Source organism: Vanellus vanellus, assembly GCF_965231255.1.
Source record: "Vanellus vanellus genome assembly, chromosome: 6".
Taxonomy (NCBI): Eukaryota; Metazoa; Chordata; class Aves; order Charadriiformes; family Charadriidae; genus Vanellus; species Vanellus vanellus.
In genome coordinates, this window is record NC_138911.1 from 30,460,298 (window position 1) to 30,484,639 (window position 24,342).

Sequence of the window (24,342 nt, forward strand, 5' to 3'; positions counted from 1 at the left end):
CACGCCCTGCTCAGCCTCTGTCCTGTGAAATCCAACCTTTCACCTGTGAGCTGAACAGATTTCTAGATAAGCATTTACAAGCTTCATCCTGAAAATACATAAGAATGTCCATAATTTTTTCCACGTGGGCAACCACATTTAATTTTCTCCCTTAAGAACTGTGAAGCACAAGCCCAAAAAATTGCAGAAAAAAGGTACAAAACCAGTCAAATGGCAGCTAGTGTTTTGTGCCTTCGACGACACAAATAAACTGAGAACTCAATATTGACCAAATCTTCTGGTTCACATCACCCTCTGGTGGCTGCAAACTCTATCCTGAACATTACTTTCAGCAATATTTCACAAACGTGACTGTTTCAGGGGCTATTGTTAGTAACCTCTGTTCTCCAGCAAATTCAGAAAACAGAATAAGGTCAACTGATTTACCTTATTAAAACAACTTCTTTAGCGGTAGATTAAAAATTCTCTTGCTCTCTCTATAAATATATATCTGTTAGATTTACGTTTCAATCTATTCTGTTATGGGCAGAGATTGAGCAGGTAGCCCTTCTTCATGTGCTCTGAATTTCACCTACACAAACTGCTCCCATGTTTTGAAAATCCACCCGGCTTCCCTTCTGTGTATCACCCAATAGTAAGGATGCTGTGAACCGTACGAAGTCTTCAGCTGTGTCATAAAACCTCGTTGTCTTCAATCTCAGCTACGGTCAGATCTCAGCGCCCATTACGCTCAATGAAGCAGGAGAAGGGGCAGAATGCGGGCTGCCCTATGTTTGTTTCGGTGACTTTGCAAATTTAAAGAGCAATAGGGTTTATTTTAGTCATCACGCGGATCTGACAATTGGTATAAATGGGCAGCAAAGTTAATGTGCGAGTAGCGCAGTTTTACTCATGTCTAGGAATAGTAGTCATAATATAGGCTAATTTACTCTGAAGAAACCCACCAAGGCTCCAACTTTCATCGAGCTACATGATCCTGCGACTGAAGCAGACTTGCGCTTACCTCAGGCACCACGTGAGTACAGGACAAAGCACTCACGCGGCATGCGTTCATCTCTCCACCTACCATAGAAAAAAACCTAGATAACTAGTTTAGTCATCCTGGATGATAGGACAAAAAGAGGTTGTCTTACCATTTTCTTGCTGTCAAGCACAAGTGAAAGGAATGATCCTAGAAATCCAGAAAATAAAGCAAATTACCACCAAATTTTAAAACGTTTCTTTCCTTCAAGCTGAGGCCAGGCTCATTCAGTAAGAGAGGAGGTTCTCAAATAAGAATTTGTATGGCTAAGGACATTCTTTTGGTACAATTAACCGAAGTCTCACTCCCTGCTCTGGAATCAAGAAGTCTGTCTGTTTGGGGCAATTACTTGTGCCACGAGCTTATGTGTTACACCAGCTCACAGTGTGCACACTTAGAAGGAGACACAAGAACGAGACAAGTTACCTTATTTAAAAAATAAAATAAAAAAAAATAAAAAAAAAAAAAAACAGAAAAAATATTACATACAAAAGCACTCAATATCAATATTAGACAAGTTAAGATCTGAATTAAGCTTGTATTCTGGATTGTATTTTTTAAAACTAGCCATTCTGGAATTACCCCAATGTCCAAAAAGAAATTTTGGAACGCATGTGCATATGACGGTCATTTTTGTTCCTCGAAACCGCTTAATTCTAATTTTGGGATGCTGTTTTGCAAAGATTTTCCTATTATTATAATTATTGTTAACACTTGCTTCCTTAAAAATGAATATGACAGTCTTTTTTTTTTTTTTTAACATTTTCAATAAATAGCCGTACAATTTTACGCAGTGATTTTGTTCACTTCGTAATTTCATTTCTAGCAGGACAATAACAAGTCCATTTTGGAAATCTTTCTTTCAAAAGGTTCACAGCACTCACCTCTTCTACTATTATTTCCTTCTGCAAAGGGAGTGAATTCAGAGGGAGAGAAAGGACCCCGGATTCCTTTGTTTCATTTTTCTCTGCCAACTGAAACAAGGTAAAAAGCGGTAGGGATTCACACAGGAAAAGGTTTGTCATCTCTAGAACTTCTCCTGCTGAGAGGGTGAGTCCACTTCACCAGTTACATTAATTTCTTCTTCTAATTTCATTGAGGTTAATAACAACATACAGAAGGGGAACGTACCTCTTCTGGTAATAGGATATCCAGTCTTGACTGCTCATTTATAACGCAGTGAAACACGATGATCCTAAGGCTGGGGTCAGAGTCCAGCAAAATCTTCTGACTTCCTTCATGGGACCCTTTCACTGTAAATGTAATCTCCTGATCTAAACACAGAGGCAGTGAACAAAGAGAATTTTAGCTATTCCAAGCAAACACGCATAACTAATAAATAAAACCTGCTTCTGCTCTGCATGCTTTTTGTCTGATTTTCCTCACACGACAATGATTAACTAGACTTTGGGTGGACAAAACAGATTGAAAACTGATATAAAACATCTTGGTGGATCTGTATAAATCATTAATATACAGAAACCACATATTTTTGCAATACCGTAGCGTGCTATTTGGTAGGATCTTTCCATGAATAAATAAAACCAAGACTTAGATTTAAAGGAGTGTCAGTTTAAAGGCCTTTTGGATTAATCACATTCAATAAGAGAGTCATTTATCTGATGTGGGTCTGTTCTGGTTCATCGTGTACATTTTATCATATGTTGCATCTGCTACAACAGTCAAATGATTCAAACCCAAAAATCAAACAGGCAACTTGACATGAGCCCTCATGTCACCAAAACTGAAACAACCTGTCAACCCAAAGGCTGTGCTCCTTGTATGGAAAAGCCTTTACATTTACAGAGAGATCATATGCTGTTCCCTTGCAAGATCAGGGCCAAGAGGCATAGGATTTTAGGTCCCTAAACTTTCCTCCCCACATTGCATTTCTGTCTGAAACCTCTTGTAATGCAACTCAGCCATCGCTACCATTTTCTTCCTAAAGGTCAATTTTCCATTTGTGAATTTTCTCAAAACAGCCATGATTTTTTTTTTTTTTTTTTTGAGATTTGCCCCACGAGCAGCTTTACACAAGCTACAGGTTTTTTTGAACAAACTTAAAGACAAGTGAGGAGTCCTGCTATATTTATTAGAGCTACATTTTACAGGCAAAGTCCTGGTTTGGTGATGGTTGGCATCTTGTGCAGACCCCTATGATACAATTTTAGATTTAAACTTAAAAGCTTAAGCTCATTATTTCTGTTCAAGCAACAACAGTAAAAAAAAAAAAAAAATCTCTTTCAGAACCCTGAATGTGCAGGAACTTTGTACGTACTCAAACCCAAATTAAACCTACAGGACATTATCGGATAATTTTCAAAGATGAAACTTAGTTAAAAATTTTCATCTTGAACAAGCAGTAAACAAAGAGAAATAATATAATTTTTTAATACTAGCATATATGGCTTTATTTTTGCATCAACTTAAGATTTGCCTCAGAACTAAATACTTGACTAACTTGAATTTTGACAGATATAATCTTTGTGCAGAATGGGGCATGGCGCAACTGGGTATTATGTGAAACAGCTAAAGTAACACGCACAACAGATTATTAATTTTTCAACATCTTTATAATGACTGAATCACAACACAAAAACAATAGGTTAATGAAGCAATAACCTCACTTGTGTATTGCTGCTGCAGCTTTCCCGTATCCACTCTGATCTCCAAACAGGAAACATCGCGTGCCTGTAGCGAGAGAGGATAAATGATGGCTGAGAGAAGTGTAAATGTCATTGCAAGTGATTCATACTGTTCTCCACCAACGCCGCTAGCTGATCAATGAGCAACGCAATTATTATCTATTACTATGTCTTCAGATAACATGAGGGCAGTAGTGTCGTGGTATTTTTTCTGAGTTTGAAAGTAAAGAGGAACAACTCATGAGCTGCTTGAACTTGGAGAGACTTAAGTAAAGATGAAACCTATTCAAAACAATAGGCATATTGAGATATGGGACTCTTCTTACGAGCAGTTTATTTCTTTTTTCATTAACCCCTGATAGTTCTGGGGGTAATGTGGGAATAATGGGTAGGAAAGTCAAGTTTATAGAAGAAAGTAGGTGGCGTATGCACGCTGACAGCAGCCTCACAGCATGCTTTTGCAGAAGGTGGCACTGCACTGCAGTGGTGGGAAAACAGTGATCCTTAGTGCCAACAACAGATCCTTTTTCTCAGTAGGACAGTGGGGCAAACACTACTAGCTTTGGGACACAGCTAGAAGTTTCCAGAGTTAAAAATACGAACACTTGTCATGCAGGCACAGGAAAGATTGTATGAAGTATACATTACCACTAGTACTCCGTTAGTAATGATGCCATCAGGATAGTCCAGACTGAAAAACAAATTGGAAAATATATGTCATGGGTGGGACAATTCAGATAAATATTAAGTCTATGAGTTAACACATTATTCATTTCCCCCCCATCAACTTTGACATTTCTGACTTTAACATTCTCACTCAAAAATACTTTAAAGCTTTTACCAAGCATAGTTCCAGATAAGGAGCTGAGATGCAAGGTTTTCCATCCACTCATGATAGAATATGAAGCTAGATTCTTACTCCTGTTGTTTTTCGTACCTACTTTAGTAAACCATGTAATGAATTCTGATTCATGACATACTGAGTTTGAGGAGAGCTGGAGGCTGTTACATCCATCTTGACTGTTTTGATCATTACACAGTTTGACCCAAGGTTTTGCACTTGAAAAACTAATACACTTGCCTAGATTTCCACAATTTTCCAAAAATTACCATAACGGCGGAAAAAAATCTTACTCTGTAAAGTGATTTGCAAAACAGACATGAGATTTTAATATATCACTATACGGGTAGACTTGTTTCCACTTGTCCATCTAGGGGCACAAGTGGGTTCATATACTGCAGATGCCATTTCTTATACTCTTAAATATTTTTCCCTCAGAATAATCAGGCAACGTCTCATTAAGGATATCTTATAATTTACCATTTTATTAAATTGCAGATGTAAATTCATACAGTATTTCAATAACTCAGATTAGTCCAAAGGGATACATACATATATAAAATTATAAGGATTGAGCACCAACTCCTCAACCTGTTGCAGACGGTATGATCTGTTTATTCAGACTTTACAAGCTATGGATTATACTCTCTGTAGTCTCATATAGTTATGTAGTTGATATATGTATTTCACCTCAGCTGAAGCCAGGCAATACACTTCCTTTAAAATCAGATGAATGACATTGTGATAAACCTTCTCTTAAAATAGATGATAACAACTTTTTGATTTTAGTATAAACACACATGAAAATACCTTTATAAAATTTCCCATGACAAAGAATTCTCTCAAAGATTCAAAGTTTATAAACAGTTTAAATTTTCATTTCCAAATCAGTATTTTCCTCTAAGAGAAAAATACAAATTGGCTAAATACAGTGCAGAACACTCAGGAAAAACTTTCCAGTAAAACAAACACAGAACCCCAACAAGCTCCCTGAAAAATAAAAAACAGTTGCACACTGGAAAAAAGAATTTTACCTAAGAATTTTGTAGGATCTTTTTTTGAAATTTTATTTTATAGAGTTCAAAGAACATTGGTCAGGAATACGAAAAAAATACTGTGTTTCTACCTGCATGCAGGGAAATAGGGTTAAGTACAACTCAAGTTTTGCACTTAATTGCTATTTTGTAGTCAAGTAGTTGTAACATTACAAGGCATATGGGGTCACTATCGTCAAATACTTCATTAAAAAAAAATAAGGAAAGCAGAGAAAGAGCATAGTGGATATTAAAAGATTCTGGTCTGTATAGCCTGGTGAAACTAAGGTGGAAAGACAGGAAAAGATTTCTTTTTATAGAGGTAAATATCCAGTAAAGTGTAGTACGATTTGAGGCATTGGTATCAGCAAAGTATAAAGTTAGACTGACGACTAGAACTTCAAGGCATGACCTTCAAACAGGGTGGAAGAACCTGCCTTGTTGGACAGAACAGCTTGGAAGGCTCCTGGGAAGAACTAGGACAACACAGGTATTAAGCACCAAGAGATGAGATGTCCCTCTTGGAGCATCACCTCTGTGGTCACTCCTGCGAGGAGGCCCAGGTGCTGTCACTTGTTGGTTACTCTCCACACTGCACTTCCAATCCTGAGTTTAACGGCTTCTGCTGGTCACAGCATAGACAGATGTTTTAAATGTTTTGATTTTTTTTTTTTTTAACCTGGTGATCTATACACTTGTTTTAAGAAAAGCAAAGGCACTCACTTTTCTCTGAAGCTTTGAACATCAACTCTGGCTAGAAACACAGCTGAGCTGGGTGTAGAAGAGCTCTTACTATTCAGGTTGGCAGGCGCCTTTGAATATTTTGCCTTGCTTTGGAGCACTGAACAATGTCCACTTCTCAGGACTAGCTGGTGACTTCCCTAACAAGCAACCTGCTATTAGAGAGCCCTCGTTACACATACTAACGCTCCTGTCCTCTCCTGCGCCACAGTGTGTGATTTACTGCCTTTTAGAATGCAGACTTCAGTTTTACTGAGAACAGGGAGCACGTCGTACCCTGCATCAGGAGAAGCCAAGAACAGAGGCCCTGGGCATCCTGCCCCACTAAATATCTATTGAATAAAGATCCATTGTGCCTACCACTGCAATGGACTCTGTGAGCCCACGAATCACTTCCCAACACCTGGTACACACCAAACTGCCTTCTCCTTTTTAGATCATGCCTGGCTTATAATGAAATGGGCAGTACTCTGTGGGAATTTACAGTCACTTAAATTCCCATATAACTGTTTGCATTTAGAGTAGGCAACCGTGCTCTGTTTCACCAGAGAATCTGGATTTTTTTGATCCCTATGTAGAAAATTTTAATTCTTTCACGTCAGATCCAACTTCCCCTTCTTTTAGCAGCTTCCACATAGTCCGGGCTGCTTTTCCAAGCTTTCTGACAACCCAAGAGAAGCACAGGGGATGGTACTTTTTCAATAAAGAAAACAGTATTTGCCTCCAAGATTCTTTGGTTGTGATTTTTTCTGACTTAAAACTTTTGCCTTAAGTGCTCCTTGAGGCCCTGTGACTTACTGCCACAAATACAAATACAGACAAGTACATTTGACCCCTGGTGGATTGGAGACTCGGCCTACTCTGAGAGTTTCCTCAGCAGTGCCCAAACCAAATGGCTAGCATGATCTGCTGGTCCCCCCCTACACGAGGGAAACTTCTCAAAATAACACAGCAGAACTACAGAAAGAAAAAAAAAGACTTTTATTTTCTAAAAATCATGCTTTTGCCATATTTCAATAATTAATGTTTTTATACAACTTTTTGTACACCTATTTACATTCATGTGTGTTATGTGGGCTTTGTTTTAAATATCATCTTTCACATTTGAAAAAAAAAAGACAAGGGTGGGGGAGCTGAGATGAAAGGTTGTGTAAGAGTGGTCCTTCATTCTTCTAAGAAGAGTTGTTTGAGATGCACCTCCTCAACTTGGGACATCTAAAAGATAGAAACATGCCAAGAAGATCAGGAGACCCAGCAAATACCCTGGAACCCTCAGACAACTCCCTGGAAATTCAAAGTACCTTTTAGTTCATCAGAAGTGTCTCTGGGGCCCCTCGGTATCAGGCATGGGCTTCAGAAGTCGGAGGGGAAGGGGATGTTGAGGGAGCGAAGCCACCTAGTCCAGCGGGACCCTGTCCCTGTAGCAACTCGTAGAGGCTCATGCTGATGCTGGACCCTACCAGGGGAAACACAAGGGAGAAAGGCCACGTTACCGTCGATAATCACTGGAAAATAAGACAAAAAAAGCACTAAAGTACGCAAAACAGCAGCCTGTGTACAACGACCTTACCTTTTCTGTCACCGCTGCCCGAGGGCAGCAGCTGTCACGCCAGCTGGGCTCGTGTTATGGGCCCACAAAACACTGGGCAGGCGTTTGCAATCTCTTGGCTCAGTTGCTGGTGAACAGGCACTTGGAGGAAGGAGCATGCCTTCCTCTCTGTGTCCTTAGGGTCAAACATCTGGCTCTCAGTGCCTGCCACAGGCAGTAGCAGCAGAGAGGTGAGCATTTGCAGGTACTGCAGGAGTGGCGCAAGAGTGAGGCAGAACTAGAGATGCCTTTTGTCTTGCAGTTGTGGAAACCAAGCTACCAAAATGAAGGTTTTCTTCCATTTTAAAGAAAAGGTAACAGGAATGAACGCAGGGACCAATTTCGTACAGCCCACCCATGTATTGTGAGGGGATTTTTACAATGTTCTTTGGTAAAAGTAACACAAAACGCAATTTTTGCAGTGAGGTCAATCGGCAAACAAAAATAGGAGCGACAAAGCCACTATTGTAGGTGTGACCCAGGAAACCTTCTTGGCCTGGGCTTACACTTCATGTGTGTATTATTCATCTGAAATGCTGGAAAGAAAGAAGAGGCTAATATAGTAAATCTTGCAATTGGTAAAGTCTGGAATGAAGATGGGGAAGGAGAGAAAAGCTACTTCAGATAAATAGCGTCAGACAAAATGTGCTGGGGGTGAATAATTATTAATTTCAGAGACAAATTGCCATATCTACCCAAAAATATTTACCCAAAAAGAATATCTTCTCATTGTTCCCATCACAATACCAGATTTCTAGAAACTATCTTGCATGGTTAGCTGTACTATGGTTGGCTCTCCCACTCTGAAAATCCTAACTTCTGTCAACAATTCTCCCACCCAGCAATGCCAAAACCTGATGAGCTTGTTTATCACAGGAGAGGATGGAGGTTTGGTCCACAGCTTTCTGGTGACCCATCGCAGCTACTTCCGTCTTTCACACCTTTTCAGGGCTCTTTAGTTTACCACAGGTAATGCGATCCATTGCCTCCAATTTTAGTGCACAAACCCTTTCATTAATTACTCCTGATATCACACTTTTCTACGTTGAGGGGAAAAAAAACTCTCCATATCCTACCAAGATCATGATATTTAATCAATTCAGATGTGCTTACACCTTTATTCCAGACTCAACTGATGGGCAGAACAGCATTGACTGCCATACGTATGCAAGAAATGCAAATGAGGTATAGTAGGGGAAATGTTCATCCACCTTCTGACAAGAAGCCCATTTTCCCAGAAGTGTCTTCCTGTTTCTCTGTCCTGCTAGGACCTCACAGGGACATTCCCTGACTTATGATGCAGCAATTTCTTCCCTTTGCATGTGGAGTTCTTCAGGCCACCACTATTACATTGGTCACCCAGGTACCACTCTAGGAATGAAAAAGTGGATCAGACGTATTCTTGCTGTAGCAACTGAGCCATGACTGTAATTCTTTTTAAAACCTCTTCCTTAGGGCTGCCAAGGGTCCCTTTTATTTGTACTGTCCCAACCATCATCTTCCAATGAGTAGAATTCCTTATCAGACGGCACCTGCAGAAGTTGCTACATTTCTGACTTTAGCTATTGAACATGTCTCCAGGAAAAGGCAATTGGCTGTAAGGTCCAAGAAAAGAGTCTGACACAAAGCCGGCGCGCACATACTTCGAGACGAATTCCAGCCTCCATCCCCATATACAAACCCACTCACGCACAACATCCAAGCCAGACAACCTACCTGGACCTCCCTCATCAAAAGACAGGATTATCAAGAGTATGATTCTATGTGCCAACTCCATAAGCCATTCTCTAACTTGCAAAAGAAGGGACACCCTAGACAGGCCAGTTGGGACATCTACTGGAGCTCCCTTCCCCATTGCCATTACTGATGTCGTGACACTCCTAAGCTGTGTTAAGCACCACTTGTCTTGCTCTTGCTGGGCTTTCTGCCAGCTTTTGTGCACAGTAAACAACAAACAATCCACCCTGGTTAGTTTCCATGAGTTGTAACAGGAGATTCTGGGACTGCTTTGTCTCCAATGGCTTTTTTGCTCGTGAACACTGGGAGATCTTTCCTTCTTCATTCATAACACTGAGCTACTGCCCTTTCCCCAGCAAGTCCCAATTTCCCCTTCTCTCAGAAATAAACACATTATTCAAAGTCTCCACTGACATATTATCCTGCTAGGCCTCCTGAAGTGCCCTGATTGCCTTGAGAAGGTCCCAGCAGTACCATCCCGTCTCTAAGGCTGTTTTAACAACACTTTCAGTCCAATAACATGGATCAAATTGGTAACAGAAATCCTTTCAGGTAACTTCCTCAGAGTCATAAAGCATATAATGGAGACAGACTAGAATACCTGTGATCCTGCACCAGACTTCCTCTCTCCAGTTAGTGACAGATGTGCATTCTCCATGACATGAATTACCTGAAGCCAACACGTCCCCTAAACAGACAAACTTCACCAACAGCTTTCAAGTCTACCAAGTGAAGCTAGTGCTGCTCCTCCAGTTTTGCTCGTTCCTCAGTCCCCAGCCTCCCACAGTGCCCTTTGCTCCTTTCTTTACGCAGAATATTTGTTCCTCTCCCTGCTGGAACATACTCAAGTCTACCACAGGTCCCCACATGTAGCCAGATGAACAGAATAGATCAACTTACAGGAGAGCATTTTCTAATGCTGTGGATTTGAAAAGCCAGATTCCCCAAGAAGGGGGTACATAAGACATATAGGCTTGGCACTCCCTTATTCTAAGGGTCAAAACTTCCTGAATACTGTAATTGTCCTCATACTACTTTGCGTATTGATTCAATGACAAAAAAAAAAAAAAGACAACAGGAGGAAGTTGGTGCCCAGGAGACAGCAGTCAAACAGGGCAAAAATTACATTTTAAGATATTTAAAATCTAAAAATACGTATTCTGAAATTCCAATTTACCAGACTTGAATGAAAACCTAGATACTGCTCTCAGAAACTGTAAGTTTAAGAAGCACATCATGGATGAAACAGCTTTCTAATCTATTTTTATACAGAATACAACAGTTTATATAGAATTTAGGACTCTACTCACGTGTTCTGCAATGTGAACTCCACCTCCAGCTCCTCACGTGCCTGAAGAGAATCAAGAAAAAGAAAGAATGATACATTATTTTTCTTCATAGCTTCCATCACACAAGTTGCATATAGTTTGTAAAATACATGTTTAGAATAGCACTTAGGAAAATTCACAGAACATAAGAACAATTTGCAAAAGAAACTGTGGTGCCAACTGAAGATACTGAATTTTACAATACTGAAAAAGCAGTTGCTAAAACTAGTTTTTTGAAATCTAAATATCATATGAGCATGCAGGCGTAGGAACTGCTATTCTGCTAAAACAGCCATTTTTCAGATTTCAATTCCCAACACAATCAGCTGCTTTAATATTATTAGAGCTTAAAGTAGCTGAAAATTCAGAACTCATACCAAGAGTCAACAAACATGGCAGAAATATTCAGAATGAAGGCACCAGGTAATTCGTTCTAACTGGTTTCATCCTAGACTTTTAGCACAGAGATTTATTCTTAACAAAAACTAGCATGGAGCACTCATACAGGGATTTTGAGCCTTTCTTATAATAGCAGCAAATTTTTTCCTATAATGAAACACTGTAAAAGGATATATTTAGGTAGAATGAAAAAAATTACTTTTGTTCTCACTGATTCCATTACTCACCTGTGGATTCAGCTGAAACTTCACACGAACTGTTCGTCCTACGGTGAGTTTATCTATGTCAAAGAGAACTGTGCAGAGTTCGTCATCCCTGGTGATCGTGTCTTCATCACAGACCTTTAGCTCCAGCACATTCTGCAAAGGAGGTTAAGAGTATCATGGACTTCTTTCTATATCTAATTGCTCCATAAGGCAGGAAAATCTCAAGACTAAGTTTTCCTCCCTACCCCCTCCAGTTTTAGGGAAAGTAGGGAAAAGGAGAAAGAGAAACAGAAAAGGGAAAGAGATTTGGGGGGATTAGACTTCACATTAATAACTGTACATACACAAAGAATCAGGCTGATCTGCCTGAAGAAATGAAACAAAACAGGCAGGTCGTGCAGACCATTCATGAATTTGTGATAAATAATGGTATTAAATGTTTCTACATTTGTTTTATGGCCTTTGGCTCTAAGTGTATAAAACAGGTACGGGTACACAAACAATCTTTGAAGGATTTCCTTTCCACCCTACATAGAACTAACTGGTCTTAGTATTATTGTTTTCTGATCTTTATCTTGGATTTCATTTGTATTTGGTCAAGACCAGGAATAGGACAGTAAGGCCATATTCTGCAGGGCATTTAGTTGCTTCTCGCTGCTTCAGTATAATAGATGTTTAAGTAACAAATACCTGAAACAGAACAATACCAAGGAGATGTAACATTACAGTTTTTCCTGAGGAGTCTTCAACACCTCCAGTGTTCGGAAACTAGCTAAATGCTTACTGGTTTATTGTAGTTTTGTATAATCTACTGACTATCTGCAGACAACAAATGGTAAAAACCATTTATTTTCACTACCTTGACTCGGCGGTCAATCTTATAGCAGAAAGCTTCATTCCAGACGGGGTTTTTGCTGTTCCTGATGGTTCTGGTCCGAACCTTCTCAGTTGAGGCAGTAGGCAACCACAGTGTCACATAGCAATCTGAAAGGGTGACTGTATAACGAGAAGACGAGCGAGTGACAACGTATCCAGAGGAAGAATTAACTGCAGTATGCACATTTAACCCTAATATGACAAAGGTAACACAGTAGGAGATTTCTTCCTAAAATATACAGGGTGAGAAGTAAATAATACAATAAAGCACTTACGGGGAAAACAGAAACACCCTCACACATTTGCCATGCTCATTCCCAATATAAAGCTGTATTTGAAATAACACTGTACAGTGTTATATGTGTGTATATATATATATATATAGTGTTATATGTATATGTGCAGTACAAGCACACCTATCCATGCTGAATTTAGCTTTATTTTCATGACCATTCAAATAACCGGGGCAGGGTAATGTTGCCAAAACATAACATGTACTGGTATATGGCTTCTGCCACACACACTCACATCAGGTCTAGGATGGCTCCTGTGTCGCTCAGGCAACACACCTCACAACCTTCTATCTGGGCTGCAGAGAGACTCGTTTTCTAGCATTTCCTCCACAGCTTTGGTACCTCAACTAGTTGAAAGCCTTTATCAAAGTGCTGGCTTAAATGAAGAATGACAGATTTTTTTTTGCCAAAAAGTAAGGTGTTCCCTCATCAAAGCTGAAAAGTTTGCTTTCCTTATCACAAATCAGAATTTCCCAATTTCATATTTATTCATATATTTGACTACATTTTCAGAAGTTCTTTCTTTCTCAGCAAGTCTTTTGGAAAACAAAATCAGTCTCAGCACCAGGGTTAAGTTACAATTCATCCTATTCCTGCCATCACTCAGTTCTGGGCAAGGAAGCCATAAACGCCAACCAAAGACATCAGCTCCTTTCGTGTTCTGACCCTCCATGTTTGGAGGGAGAACTGCCAGGGAGTAAGACTTTCAGAAACTTGACACATGCACCCATGGCCTTTCTCTCATACCTATAATGCAATACATATTCTCTCTATTTCACATTAGCAACGCTCAACCAGTCACCTGGTTCTTACAGCGACCTTGTGAGTCAGAAGAGGTCAAATGATTCAACCCATAACCAATCCCTGCCTCATGCTCAAAACCCGTAACAGTGTTATTACATCATATTAAGTACAATTTTCTTCATGTATTTCCTCTTTATCTTTCGGTAACAACTACAGATTTTTCTACCAACCACATTTCTCCCAAGCCGTGCTTTTATCGCGTAGTTAACCATGCTATCACTGTCAGCAAAACCTTGACAATGACTGTGGGAAGGAAAGTGTTTCCAGAAAGTTCCCTTAGCCAAACCGGATCAGAAGAGCATGACCGATCAGGCATTCGGCAGAGGCACAAGCGGAGGCAGATGAAAATGAAATGCTAGAGCTTCCATTTTCAAAGAACTTGAGACACACTGATTAATTACTTCACAGTGGCAACGTAAGGATTAAGCAAGTAAGTACACTGAGAAAACTTGAATGACTTGCCCAAGATCCCATAATGCAGTCAGTGTCAGGGTCCAAAAGACAGCCTAGATTTCCAGGCTGTCCATACGCAAATCTATTAAAATTTTCCTGCTCTGGAACAACATAGGGAGAAATACTTTTAAAGTATATTTATTTTTCACTGGTAAACAAGAATGTGAAAATATAAGACGAGGAAGAAAGATTCGCTTTGATAAATTAAGCACAAACACTTCACTAACAAGAAAATATGAAAAAATGCCCTTGAGATGGAAAACACCAAGGATTAATCAGAAAAAGAGGAAAGCTAAAGTGGAAGAAATAAATGCTAACTCAGAAATGTAACAAGAAGCATACTGTTACCATTACAAACAGGTTGAAAAAGGAGACTTTCCTATAGTTGAAAATACCAAGGTTTCCAGGAAAACTAACTGAAATGTTTGGATTCTCAAATGCCTTTTTAATGTCTTAGAAAAGGTAAAGCCTGCCTGACATATCCTTTCCACTACAGAGAAAAAATGACTATTTTTTCTACACCGTAATTTGAGTTTCCTCAGAAAATAAATTTCTGCTGAGAAAATACTCTTGCTGAAAAGTTTTCAAATTTCTCTGCCAAACACATTTTAAACAAAGCTTTTGGAAGTCCCGGTTCTGAATTCGGATCATCTCAAGGGGGTAAGGATACCATATTCATCTGTTCTTGAGTCCAGAACTCAAGCAAAAAAGGCAACATGACGTGGCGGACATGCCAACAGGCTTCACGAGGAAAGACTGTACGATTCACTGTGGTGAGGAGCGACTGTGAGCAATTCGTTCCTGAGAAAGACAGCCACAATGAATTGCAGCATAAGCAGGCGACAAATGCACACACAATTGTGCAGGCAGCTTTGCAGATGTAATTGCAGTGACTGCCTGGCCAGCTCACAGATTTGGTTGATGCAAATCACCTCTTAGGCATTTGAACATCTGGATTTTGTTATGTAAAAAGTCAGTGCATAGAACTATAAGCCCACAAAGTGTGTGCTTCTGCACATTAAAATAGGTTTTTAATCTCTAAAGAACCCAGAACTTTACACCTTATAGGGTGCTCTCACTTTGTCTAATGAAACAAATCCCCTTTTCAAAATGACACAGTAAATGTCACAAAGTAGTTTGATCGTTTGTTATTTGTAGAGTAAAAAATACTAAGACATAAAAAGTAAACAAAGCATTCAGTAAATCATAGCAGATTTTTTTAAAGCTGAAAAATAAAAGGAAAAAGATAAATAAGCACAGTAGCATTACGTTGCAGAAGATGCAGGAGCAACCCAGAAGCGAGTGCAGCAGAGATCTGTTCCCTGATAGTAATCATTCATTCAAAAATACTGTTGTTATGCACAACTTCCACATGTTCCAACCACGTTCTTCCTGCCAGGAACCACCAAATCCAAACTCAGATAAGAAGATAGAGTTTTCTCTCCACTCTTAACCCATTATATTAGTTGAAATCTCAAAATACGTAATAGATTAACTAAAATTTACAGCTGGTTTCTTTAGAAACTATGATACGCTGCATGAAATTCTGAGCATGCCAAAAGAAATTTAATTTTGACTAATGCTCAGGAAGATTTTGGTGAACATATTGTGGACTTTTCTTCTTTGTTTTACATATTTCCACTTTATTCTTGTGGTATTTCAATTTGAATTTTCTTATTCTCTTTGTCTTTATTTTGCCTTCTTTTATGCCTTTCCAACTTGTTTACATGAATGTTTCACCATTCAAATTTCCCCATGAAAATGACTCAGTGGCATAACTGCATTTTGAAAAGCACCTGAACAAGCCCCAGTACACCCAGGACAGCGGGCTATTGAGGAACAGAAGCTGTGAGGAAGCTCCTCTATGAATTGAGAATTTTAAAATTCAGAATTAAAACAGTCCCTCCCCTGGGGTGAGTCAGTGTCACGTCTGGACAGTAAACAAACTGTTCTTTCCACCTCATTCTTCCACTGAGAATTTTTGTTTAATATTTGCTGCCACACTGGTTGAACAAGCTGATGCCCACTACTCTGCAGAGGAAGAGAAGGTGAATCATTACAGGGCTTCCACAGCTGGATACCACCAGACTCTGTAGACTTCCCTATTGCAGAGATTTCTCCTATCTTGGTCTCTTCTCACTGTTAACTCTTGCTCTGTGATCTGGCTGTGGCATTTTTGTTTTGCAGTCTCTGCTCTGGATACCTTTTTCTCACTTCCCCTCACTATCCCTCACTTAAATTCCTTTAAAACACTCACAGTAGCACTCTGCTTAATTTTTTCTGACTTTTAAATTACTCCGTTCTGTAGGTTAAATAAATTCCCAGATACACTGGATTTTATCATCTATTCTTGCATATATATAAATTCTGCAGAAGTAATAGAATTGTTTTGCTTGTACTTCTATTATTTTCATAAGCTTTCCTACTTTTGCTGATTTTACATTTGCATCACCAGTCCTCTCCTTTCTTCTGTCCAAAAATTCTATAGGGAATACTCAGGTTTCTTATTTAAAGGTACAAGAATTTTCATCATTTAAAGAGCAGCCCTCTGACCAGCAGCTAAGTCTGATGTCACAAGGGTGGGAAATATGTCTCATTTAGTGAGGTATGAAAGCAAGAGATCAAATGCATCACCTTACTTGAGGTAGCCCTTTTACACTGAAGAGCATAAAGCAAAACTTCAGTATCATAGTAAAAATAATTCTTGCAAACCTGCAGCAACATATCTTTTTATTCCTACACAATTTAAGAACAGTAACATTGACCAAATACTTTCTTTACTTTAAAGAATTATAAGAAACATCCAACAAGAGTAGAAATACTCACGCACGTCTGCCTTCCGGACATTCCTCACTCTTAGTATTTTTACAGTGAGCAAATTGAAAGGCGATACTGGTGTCTGCACAATTAAAAAAAAAAAAAAACACGAAAAAAGAAAAAAGAAAAAAGACATTGAGATTAATATTATAGTCTATAGTCACAGACTACTGTAACCCTGAATTTCTAAGGATGTAGCTAACACAAGGTTTTTAAGGTTGAGCCAATATCATTTATCAAACCAAATGGAACAGTTGGAAAAACTATACAAATTTTTGGCCGAGAATCATTTTCAGGTCTGAAATAGAAGCAACAGATTTCAAAACCCTATATGAGTTGAGAACGGGTGCCGAGAGTTTGATTTGATAAAGATCACATCTTTCTAACACTGGTCCATTATTATCACAATAAACACCCCTACAGAGCGCACACACATGTGTGTCCTCACCTCTTACACACCACTGTCTGCAATAGAACAGACTGTCTCTGGGACACCAAACACTGTCACAGCAGCTGTGCAAGTAGAGCTAAGCGATCACCATGCCACCAGGCAAAGCTCCTGCACCAGCACAAGCTCCCCCCCCCCAGCCTAAAAGGCCAGAAATGCAGCTGACAGTGACGAAATACTTCTCGTGAAGACACTGACCCATCTCTGATCTTCAGTCCTGATCCCCAGCAAAAAAGTACAAAACTCTGTCCAGAGATGATCTTGGGAATTAGTTCAGAACTCCACTAGACATCAGACACCTTGGGCTCAGAGATGTTAATGCTATAATACCTCATAACTTCCACAGCTCATACTTACATGTCTTCATATTCCTCAGGCTATAAATTAACTCTTTCCCCATTTCACCTTGGAGATAACTACTTAACATCTTTCTCTCCTCTCCCACACTAATATCTCCTCTGTTTCATAGGTACCTTCTTTCCTTTTAAAATGTGTATGTACAGATATCGTTTCTCTGAACACTTGCTTCAAATTGGTATTTAGCTTTGAGTCTACTGATTCTGTTTTAGAACACAAACGGGTGTTTTGTGCCCAGAAACTTGTCTAACCTTTCTATCTATACCGATTTGTAAGAACAGATATGAACTTTACCCATAAAACCCCTCACTCCTGCATTCATAGACTTACTCCACCCTAGTAAAGTTAATACAGTGTCCTAACACAAACACATGGGGTTTATTACTTTGCATCTGAAGTGCCTCTATTAATTATAAACAGCAAAAGTAAAAACGATGTACAGATATTAACTAATAAAATGCACCTTGCTACTATTTCCTTCATACATGCTATACATTTTGCTGGACCATTTGTCTTTCCAGCTGTAGCACAAGGCTTATCCTGAAGTGTTTCACAATGCTTTGACAAAGTGTTAAGCAACTGGGACCGCGACATGACATTGGACGCTAACACAATGTAATGAAGTAGGTCCTTGTCCTCACCAACGAAAACCTCAGCATCTCTGAAAATGCAGCAGAGATGAAAAACAGCCTCCAAGAAATTGCCTGGGTAATCTCCAGCATATCCTCTTGCCCTTCCCTTTGGGTCAGCAAGGGGCCTGAAGATGCAGAGTTGAAGGTGAGCGAGACAGCTGTAGGAGCATTGGAGCAATCACTGATACGGGCACATTTGTTCTACATTGTCTTAACCTGTCCAGACTCTAGCACAGGGCACAGTTTTATGGTGCACAGTTTGCAAGCACTCAAACGGTCAGCTGTGGGACATTTCAGCTGTCTCAGAGAGCGTATCACACTTCTACCTGCTCCACTATCCCAAACATGGCCGCAAAGGAGAACTTGGACAGACACACCTTGAAAGAAAAAAGTACTAGTTCTTTCAGAGGGAAAAAAGAATTAATTACAGTCTCCAATCAAAAGCAACCAAAAGACATCATGCCCAGACCATGCAGTTGAACTGCCAGCACTACTTCTCTATATGCATTAAATAGAATTGGGTAAAAACAGAAGCACTCCTAGGCACAGGGACCAACATCAAAGGCTTGTCTATCCCTGCCAAATCTACTGACGTGTTTGCTACATTTATGCTTGGTCCCTGCTTTCCCATCCAATAAATCTTAAATGCTTTTGTCCTCAGCAGTGCCATTTCAAGCAGAAGAGGTGGAGCATACCTTTACCTGGGAAGGATGGGGCTTGCATCCCTTGAATACAGAAGAACAGACTTGAGCAGAAGTTCCCCATCCCAGGGAAGTGCTATAACCACTAGGCTGGACACCATTTTAAAGGAATAACCTTTGCCATTTCTTTGGAAACAAGCATCTAGACCTCTACTTTGTGCATCTCAAGTGAATACTGGTGCCTCCCTGCAGCCCAAAGTGGCACACAGAGATAGGATCTGAGAAGGGTGTTTATGTGCTCAGCTGTCCCTGTTAGCTGGATGTACCTATTTATGCAGTTCCCTTCTCAGCTGATACAATTCCTATTCTGAGGTTTCTAACCCTTCAAACATATCGAATCAATCCTCAGTGCTTCACTCTGGGCTGTAGAGTCTGTTCCCAAATTAGAGACTTGGAAGTCAGAGCTTACAGGGTCCTAACTTTTAGGTACCTGAATGCTTTGTCAAGTCTAGCTCTCAGCAACTTACTCAAAGTCACACAGAAAAAAAACTGTTGAGAGGCATATCTTAAACTGGTTAATCTGCTAGTAATAGGCAATGACTTCCACATCTTTCCCTTTAACGTGACGATGACCGTGTCGCGGGCTGGGTAAGTTCTGAGGCCAGAAGCGTCCCAGGTCAGTTATTACACACACTTCGACTTTCAGCTTCTGTATTTATTTCGTCTGAGACATGATTGTTACCTCATAAACCGGAAACACAAGCCAGGCACTTTAATAATCACTGTTGAAACTACTTAAATATATGAGATTGCAAACGCAGGACTTGGTCACACTATCCTACGTCAGATAAAAGTTCAATTAAGTCCTGTGGCACGCTTGTGCAATCCTTACATATCTAGTCCCAGGGAAGTCAATAGGAGTGTTCACATACGTGAGTGCTCATCCATATGAATAAGAGTTATATAAATGGGCTCTAAAACTGCTCTATTCCAGTAAAATTCCAAGCTTAAAAGTCTTAAAGAGTTTTTTTTCTTGAGGAGACTATAGTGAAACAACATTCCCAAGTTACATCAAGAGAAAATGCAGTTATCGAAGTAAAACAGCGTGTCAGATCTATTTGGAGCAGAGCACTCTTCCCTTTAGCTTTCTCTTCAAAAAGAAAGAGAAATCTCATTATTACTTGAAAAACTATGAAGACCAACAAAGAAAACACTCAGCCCTGTCAGAAAGAGTGTCAGGACTTTAAAACGCATATCATTGCCTTGCTTCTGACCCGGGTCAGGTATGTGGCACCTTTAAACTTCAAAGAGTTTTGGAGCCTCAAGGGCAGGCAGGATTTCATTATGCTACTATGTCTACCACCTCAGGCAAGGTCAAACGCATAAGAACCACTTTTTCCTTGTACTACGTTTTATATTTATTTCACCCATTTTAAAATGTCCCATAGCTAGGTCTTATTAACTCAGTAGAAGTCACTGGGGTGGTTCCAGAATAAAAATAAACGTAGCAGCAGTGACTCAAGACCTGTTTCTTTCCAAGAGCTGTGTAAAACTTGTGCGGCTTCAGACTGCCGTTTTTCATGTAATTTTTCTTCTGTTCCTGTTTGCAGCTCCACAGCTGGACTTCTATGTTAGAATAAATCCAAAACTTAGAAGGGAAACCAAGTCAAGCATTTCCACAGTTCAACATGACTTTTTCTCAAGACCAAGCTAGCCTGTATTATTTTGATATGATCCAGTAATTTGAGTAATTTAACAAGTATTACTTTTCTGCCTGTCAGCTTAAGTACACTACCAACATTTTCTCACCAAATATTTTACATATTCCCTTTAATTTAAATGGCCATTCAAGTTTAAATCACACACAACATGGGTTGCCCTGAAACTGACTCTGATTATGAAAGTTGATTTCCTTAACTGAGCCCCTGAGTAACAAAACCCACTCAGATATACTATGCTTATATATTTATCATCATCAATACCAACTTTCATGGAGAAAAAAAAAAGCTCAGGTTCTTCCTCATTTTTGCCTCTGTGAGCCTTGAAGAGTTGGGACAGAAAGAAGGGGCTCTGGGACCTACTCTAAATTGTATGTGCTATATTCAGGCCAGATCTGCCACCCTGTGTACCCGAAAGACAAAAGGCATGATCTGAAGCCACTGAACTGTACAGGTCTCACAGCTAGAGAGCTGCTAACGATGTACAAAACACTAAGGATAAAAAAAAAAAAAAAAAAAAAAACAAACACACACCAAACCACCAGCTCTCTGAACGCAGGATAACTATACAGAACTAAAAGTAACAATTTTTATGATACGACCTTACTTCCTTAGGGCTGCAAGACTACACACAGAGGCTTAAACATCATTTTAAAAGCTATTTTTTGAAGAAACTCTGCAAAGTCTTTGCTTTACCACAGCATTTCACTTTGAACAGAGAAGGTAAGTGGCTCTCGGGCACAACCAGGCATCACATACAATCAATAACAGGAAACCATCATGAGGCAGACCAAATTTACCACCATCTGGGAGAATCTCTGTATCACCGCAATGCCCAACGTGCAACAAAAGCCCAGAACAAACCAGGCTGGGAAACTCCCACATCACTGAAGCAGGGGCAAGAGCCCATCTTTCCAACTACAGATCCCCAGAGAGTTGCAACAGATCTTGGCAGCCCCAAACCCATTCAAGTGTCTGAAGACAGCCCCATCCTGTTGCCACTGCCGTTGTTCCCATTCGCTGGCTCATAGCAGCTTATCTGATGTATTTTCCTTTATGCTAATACTTGTTATCATGAACATCTGTTAATCACCCAGGGAGTTTTCATGTGCCTCTGCAAAGAATTCACCCTCAGTTCAGCCTTTACAAAACACCTTCTTGCTCTTTTTTCACATCCAGAGAAGTTTGGGCACTGCTCCCACTCCTACCAGCCTGATGAGACTGGGCTTGTCAGGAGGCTGAACGCAACACATTTACTCCACAGTTTTACCTGTTCTGACGCTGTGTTTTTAAACACCGTGTTACACAGAGAATTGCAAGCTCTACAACAGGTCGTTACAGCGCAAAGAAAGCCTACCATAAACACTAGAGCACCAAGAACAACTTAAAGTCCTGTTTAAATGAAGTCCTCTTATGAGGGTATAACGTGTAAGGGCGTTTTACCCAAAGAAATCAAAACTCAAAAAAGGGAGGAATTAAAAAATTAATATAGGTGAAGTACAAACCAGGCCTCGTACAGCACAAAACCTACTCACAGCATCAGACACCAACAGAGGCCAGACAAAGGGTTTACTGAAAGCCAAGGCAATACTTCATCTACAGAGTTGAAGTCACAGCTGAGCTTTCCAGTGCTCAGTAAATATTGCAGTACAGTTTTCCCCCGAGCCATTGAATTCCTAACATTTTTTCTGGTGATCTACATTCAGCACTGGACAGCATTTAATGAAGGGCCAGCTAATTACTACCTACCGTTCTCGCTGCTGGTGCCGAGGTGCTTGTAAAAGTCTAGGAAAAACAACACAAGGCAAAGTTAAGAAAACTAAGCTACATGTTAAACTCTTACTTCAGGCTGACATTTAAAAACATCTCATATTCAAAGCCATGAAGCTATGCTCATTAACGACACTCAGTAGGTGCTTTACCGACCACCAAACCCATCACAACTCTGTGCCAGCTTATTTCCTTGACGTGAAGGGGTTTTTTTAAGGTATCACAAGAAGTAACTTTTTTAGCCCTAAAACATAGCTTGAAGATGCAGACATGCCACAATGTTCTGTAAGAGGCTAGACTAGGAAAACCATTCTTGCAACCACAAGATCTGAGGAACAGCAAACTCGCTTTCCGTGGACTGCCCATACACCTCACACAGCTTGTTCTCCTCTGTGATCAGTTTAAGAATAGCAAACAATTTTACCCACTTTATGCTTGCTATCGGCTTCTTTTGCTTACCTCATTCGAACTTAAATTTGATCCCATTGCAGCCCCAGTTGCATATAAGTCCAATGTTAAAAGAGTCTGAGTCGTAGAGCTGGCAGGAACTCCTCATGCAGATTAGGGGTGGAGGAATAGGGATTTTATGACGAGGCTCTCCCGCCCCACCCCTTTATTATTTCCAGTCATTAGGCAATCCCCTCCCTGCTTCCGGCAGCCTATTAGAGCACCTCAACTGAGTCAGCAGAACAAAGAGCTCTGTCTTTTTTACCTACTGTGATGTTTGGGGGGACAATGAAGTCCCTTTTGCCCAGGGGTTGCTTTCTTGAAAAATACTACTGCCAATAAAAAGGTTTGCATTTATGCAACAACTCTACCCCCAAGCGAAGTGCTTGTGACTAATTAAATCACAGCTCTCAGAGTATCTCTACACTGCCGCCATCATACTGCAGGGTAGTGGAGAGAGATCTCAACAGCTTCTTTCCAAACCATGAGCTCAAATACCTGTAGCAGTCCTTCCCGTAGCAGCACGCAGTTCAGCAAGCTAAGTGACCCCATTGCAGTGACACAACTAAGGGATTGCAGGACCCATTCTCCTCTGAAGCTGCTTTGGGCATCTCTGTGCTACACTGTCTCCTTGCCACATGCTCAGTAGTCTTTGCCTGGATATTTAGCATATATCCAGGAAAATAAAAGGGAATCCGTGTCCAGAAAACTGGCAGTTTGATTTTAAAAGCAACGAGAGGGAAGGGAGGAGCTCCAAGCAGTAGGTGAAACTTGGGGGTGGAAGGGTGAGGCAGGAGAGAGGGTTGTGCTCTCCTGCGTGGGCCCAGGGACTGCAGCAGTTCGCCCGTCTGCAGAGTTTACTCCAAAGGCATCTTGTGTGTGTTCACTCTCACAGCGGGCCCGGCAGGCGTCCTGCGGGAAACATTGGGGGACAAAACCCTCCCTGATTCCTCTTCACTCTGGTGTGCAGTGACTCACTGCCTGCAAGAGCAGCGCACCAGAGGAGCCCTAAATTAGCATGTATGTGCAGGCTGTTAGATTTTGGAGCGCGCAAGACCAGACTCCAGCTCTGTCACACTCTTTCCAACCTCTCTGCTTGATGCCAGGAGTTGGCTAGTACTTTGCATCACAAGATCCAAGTGATAGTTTCTAAATCAGTCTTACACATATTGATGAATAATTCACTTCACCCAGGTAAAGAACCTTGCAAACTGTAGTGGATGCCACCTAAATGCGCTCCCCTGTGCCATGGAGGCCAGTATCAAAGCAATTCTGCACAGAGGAGAGGAGTTGCTGTCCGAGGAATGTTGCTAGAATAAATTCCTCATTTTACACACAGGTAGCTTCCTTCTGTGTTGATGTCTGTGGGATGCACATGTGACGACTGTTCAGAAGGTCTTGTTCAAAATGTACAGTGGTACTATCTAGTGGTTTCCATCTAAAGCACTTGATATCCTGCTGCTTACTCTGTAGCCACACTTTGCACAGCCTTCTATGATATGGAATCAAAGGAAAATGGCTCATAAATATGACTCTGCAGCATCTG

General features: G+C 40.4%; 1 protein-coding gene across 1 annotated transcript in view; it reads right to left on the minus strand.

Moving 5' to 3' along the window:
• The window catches only part of LOC309673369 (cytosolic phospholipase A2 epsilon-like), a gene marked incomplete at its 5' end in the record, with an annotated part of 33,190 nt that extends 10,355 nt beyond the window's left edge, over window positions 1-22,835 (minus strand). Inside the window, 11 exons of the mRNA XM_082485129.1 lie at window positions 1,134-1,171; window positions 1,906-1,995; window positions 2,153-2,295; window positions 3,649-3,712; window positions 4,315-4,357; window positions 10,918-10,958; window positions 11,562-11,693; window positions 12,400-12,536; window positions 16,793-16,865; window positions 22,329-22,364; window positions 22,809-22,835. Coding sequence (XP_082341255.1) covers window positions 1,134-1,171; window positions 1,906-1,995; window positions 2,153-2,295; window positions 3,649-3,712; window positions 4,315-4,357; window positions 10,918-10,958; window positions 11,562-11,693; window positions 12,400-12,536; window positions 16,793-16,865; window positions 22,329-22,364; window positions 22,809-22,835 — 824 coding nt within the window. The remainder of the gene's footprint in view (window positions 1-1,133; window positions 1,172-1,905; window positions 1,996-2,152; window positions 2,296-3,648; window positions 3,713-4,314; window positions 4,358-10,917; window positions 10,959-11,561; window positions 11,694-12,399; window positions 12,537-16,792; window positions 16,866-22,328; window positions 22,365-22,808) is intronic.
• Between the last annotated feature and the right edge of the window lie 1,507 nt (window positions 22,836-24,342).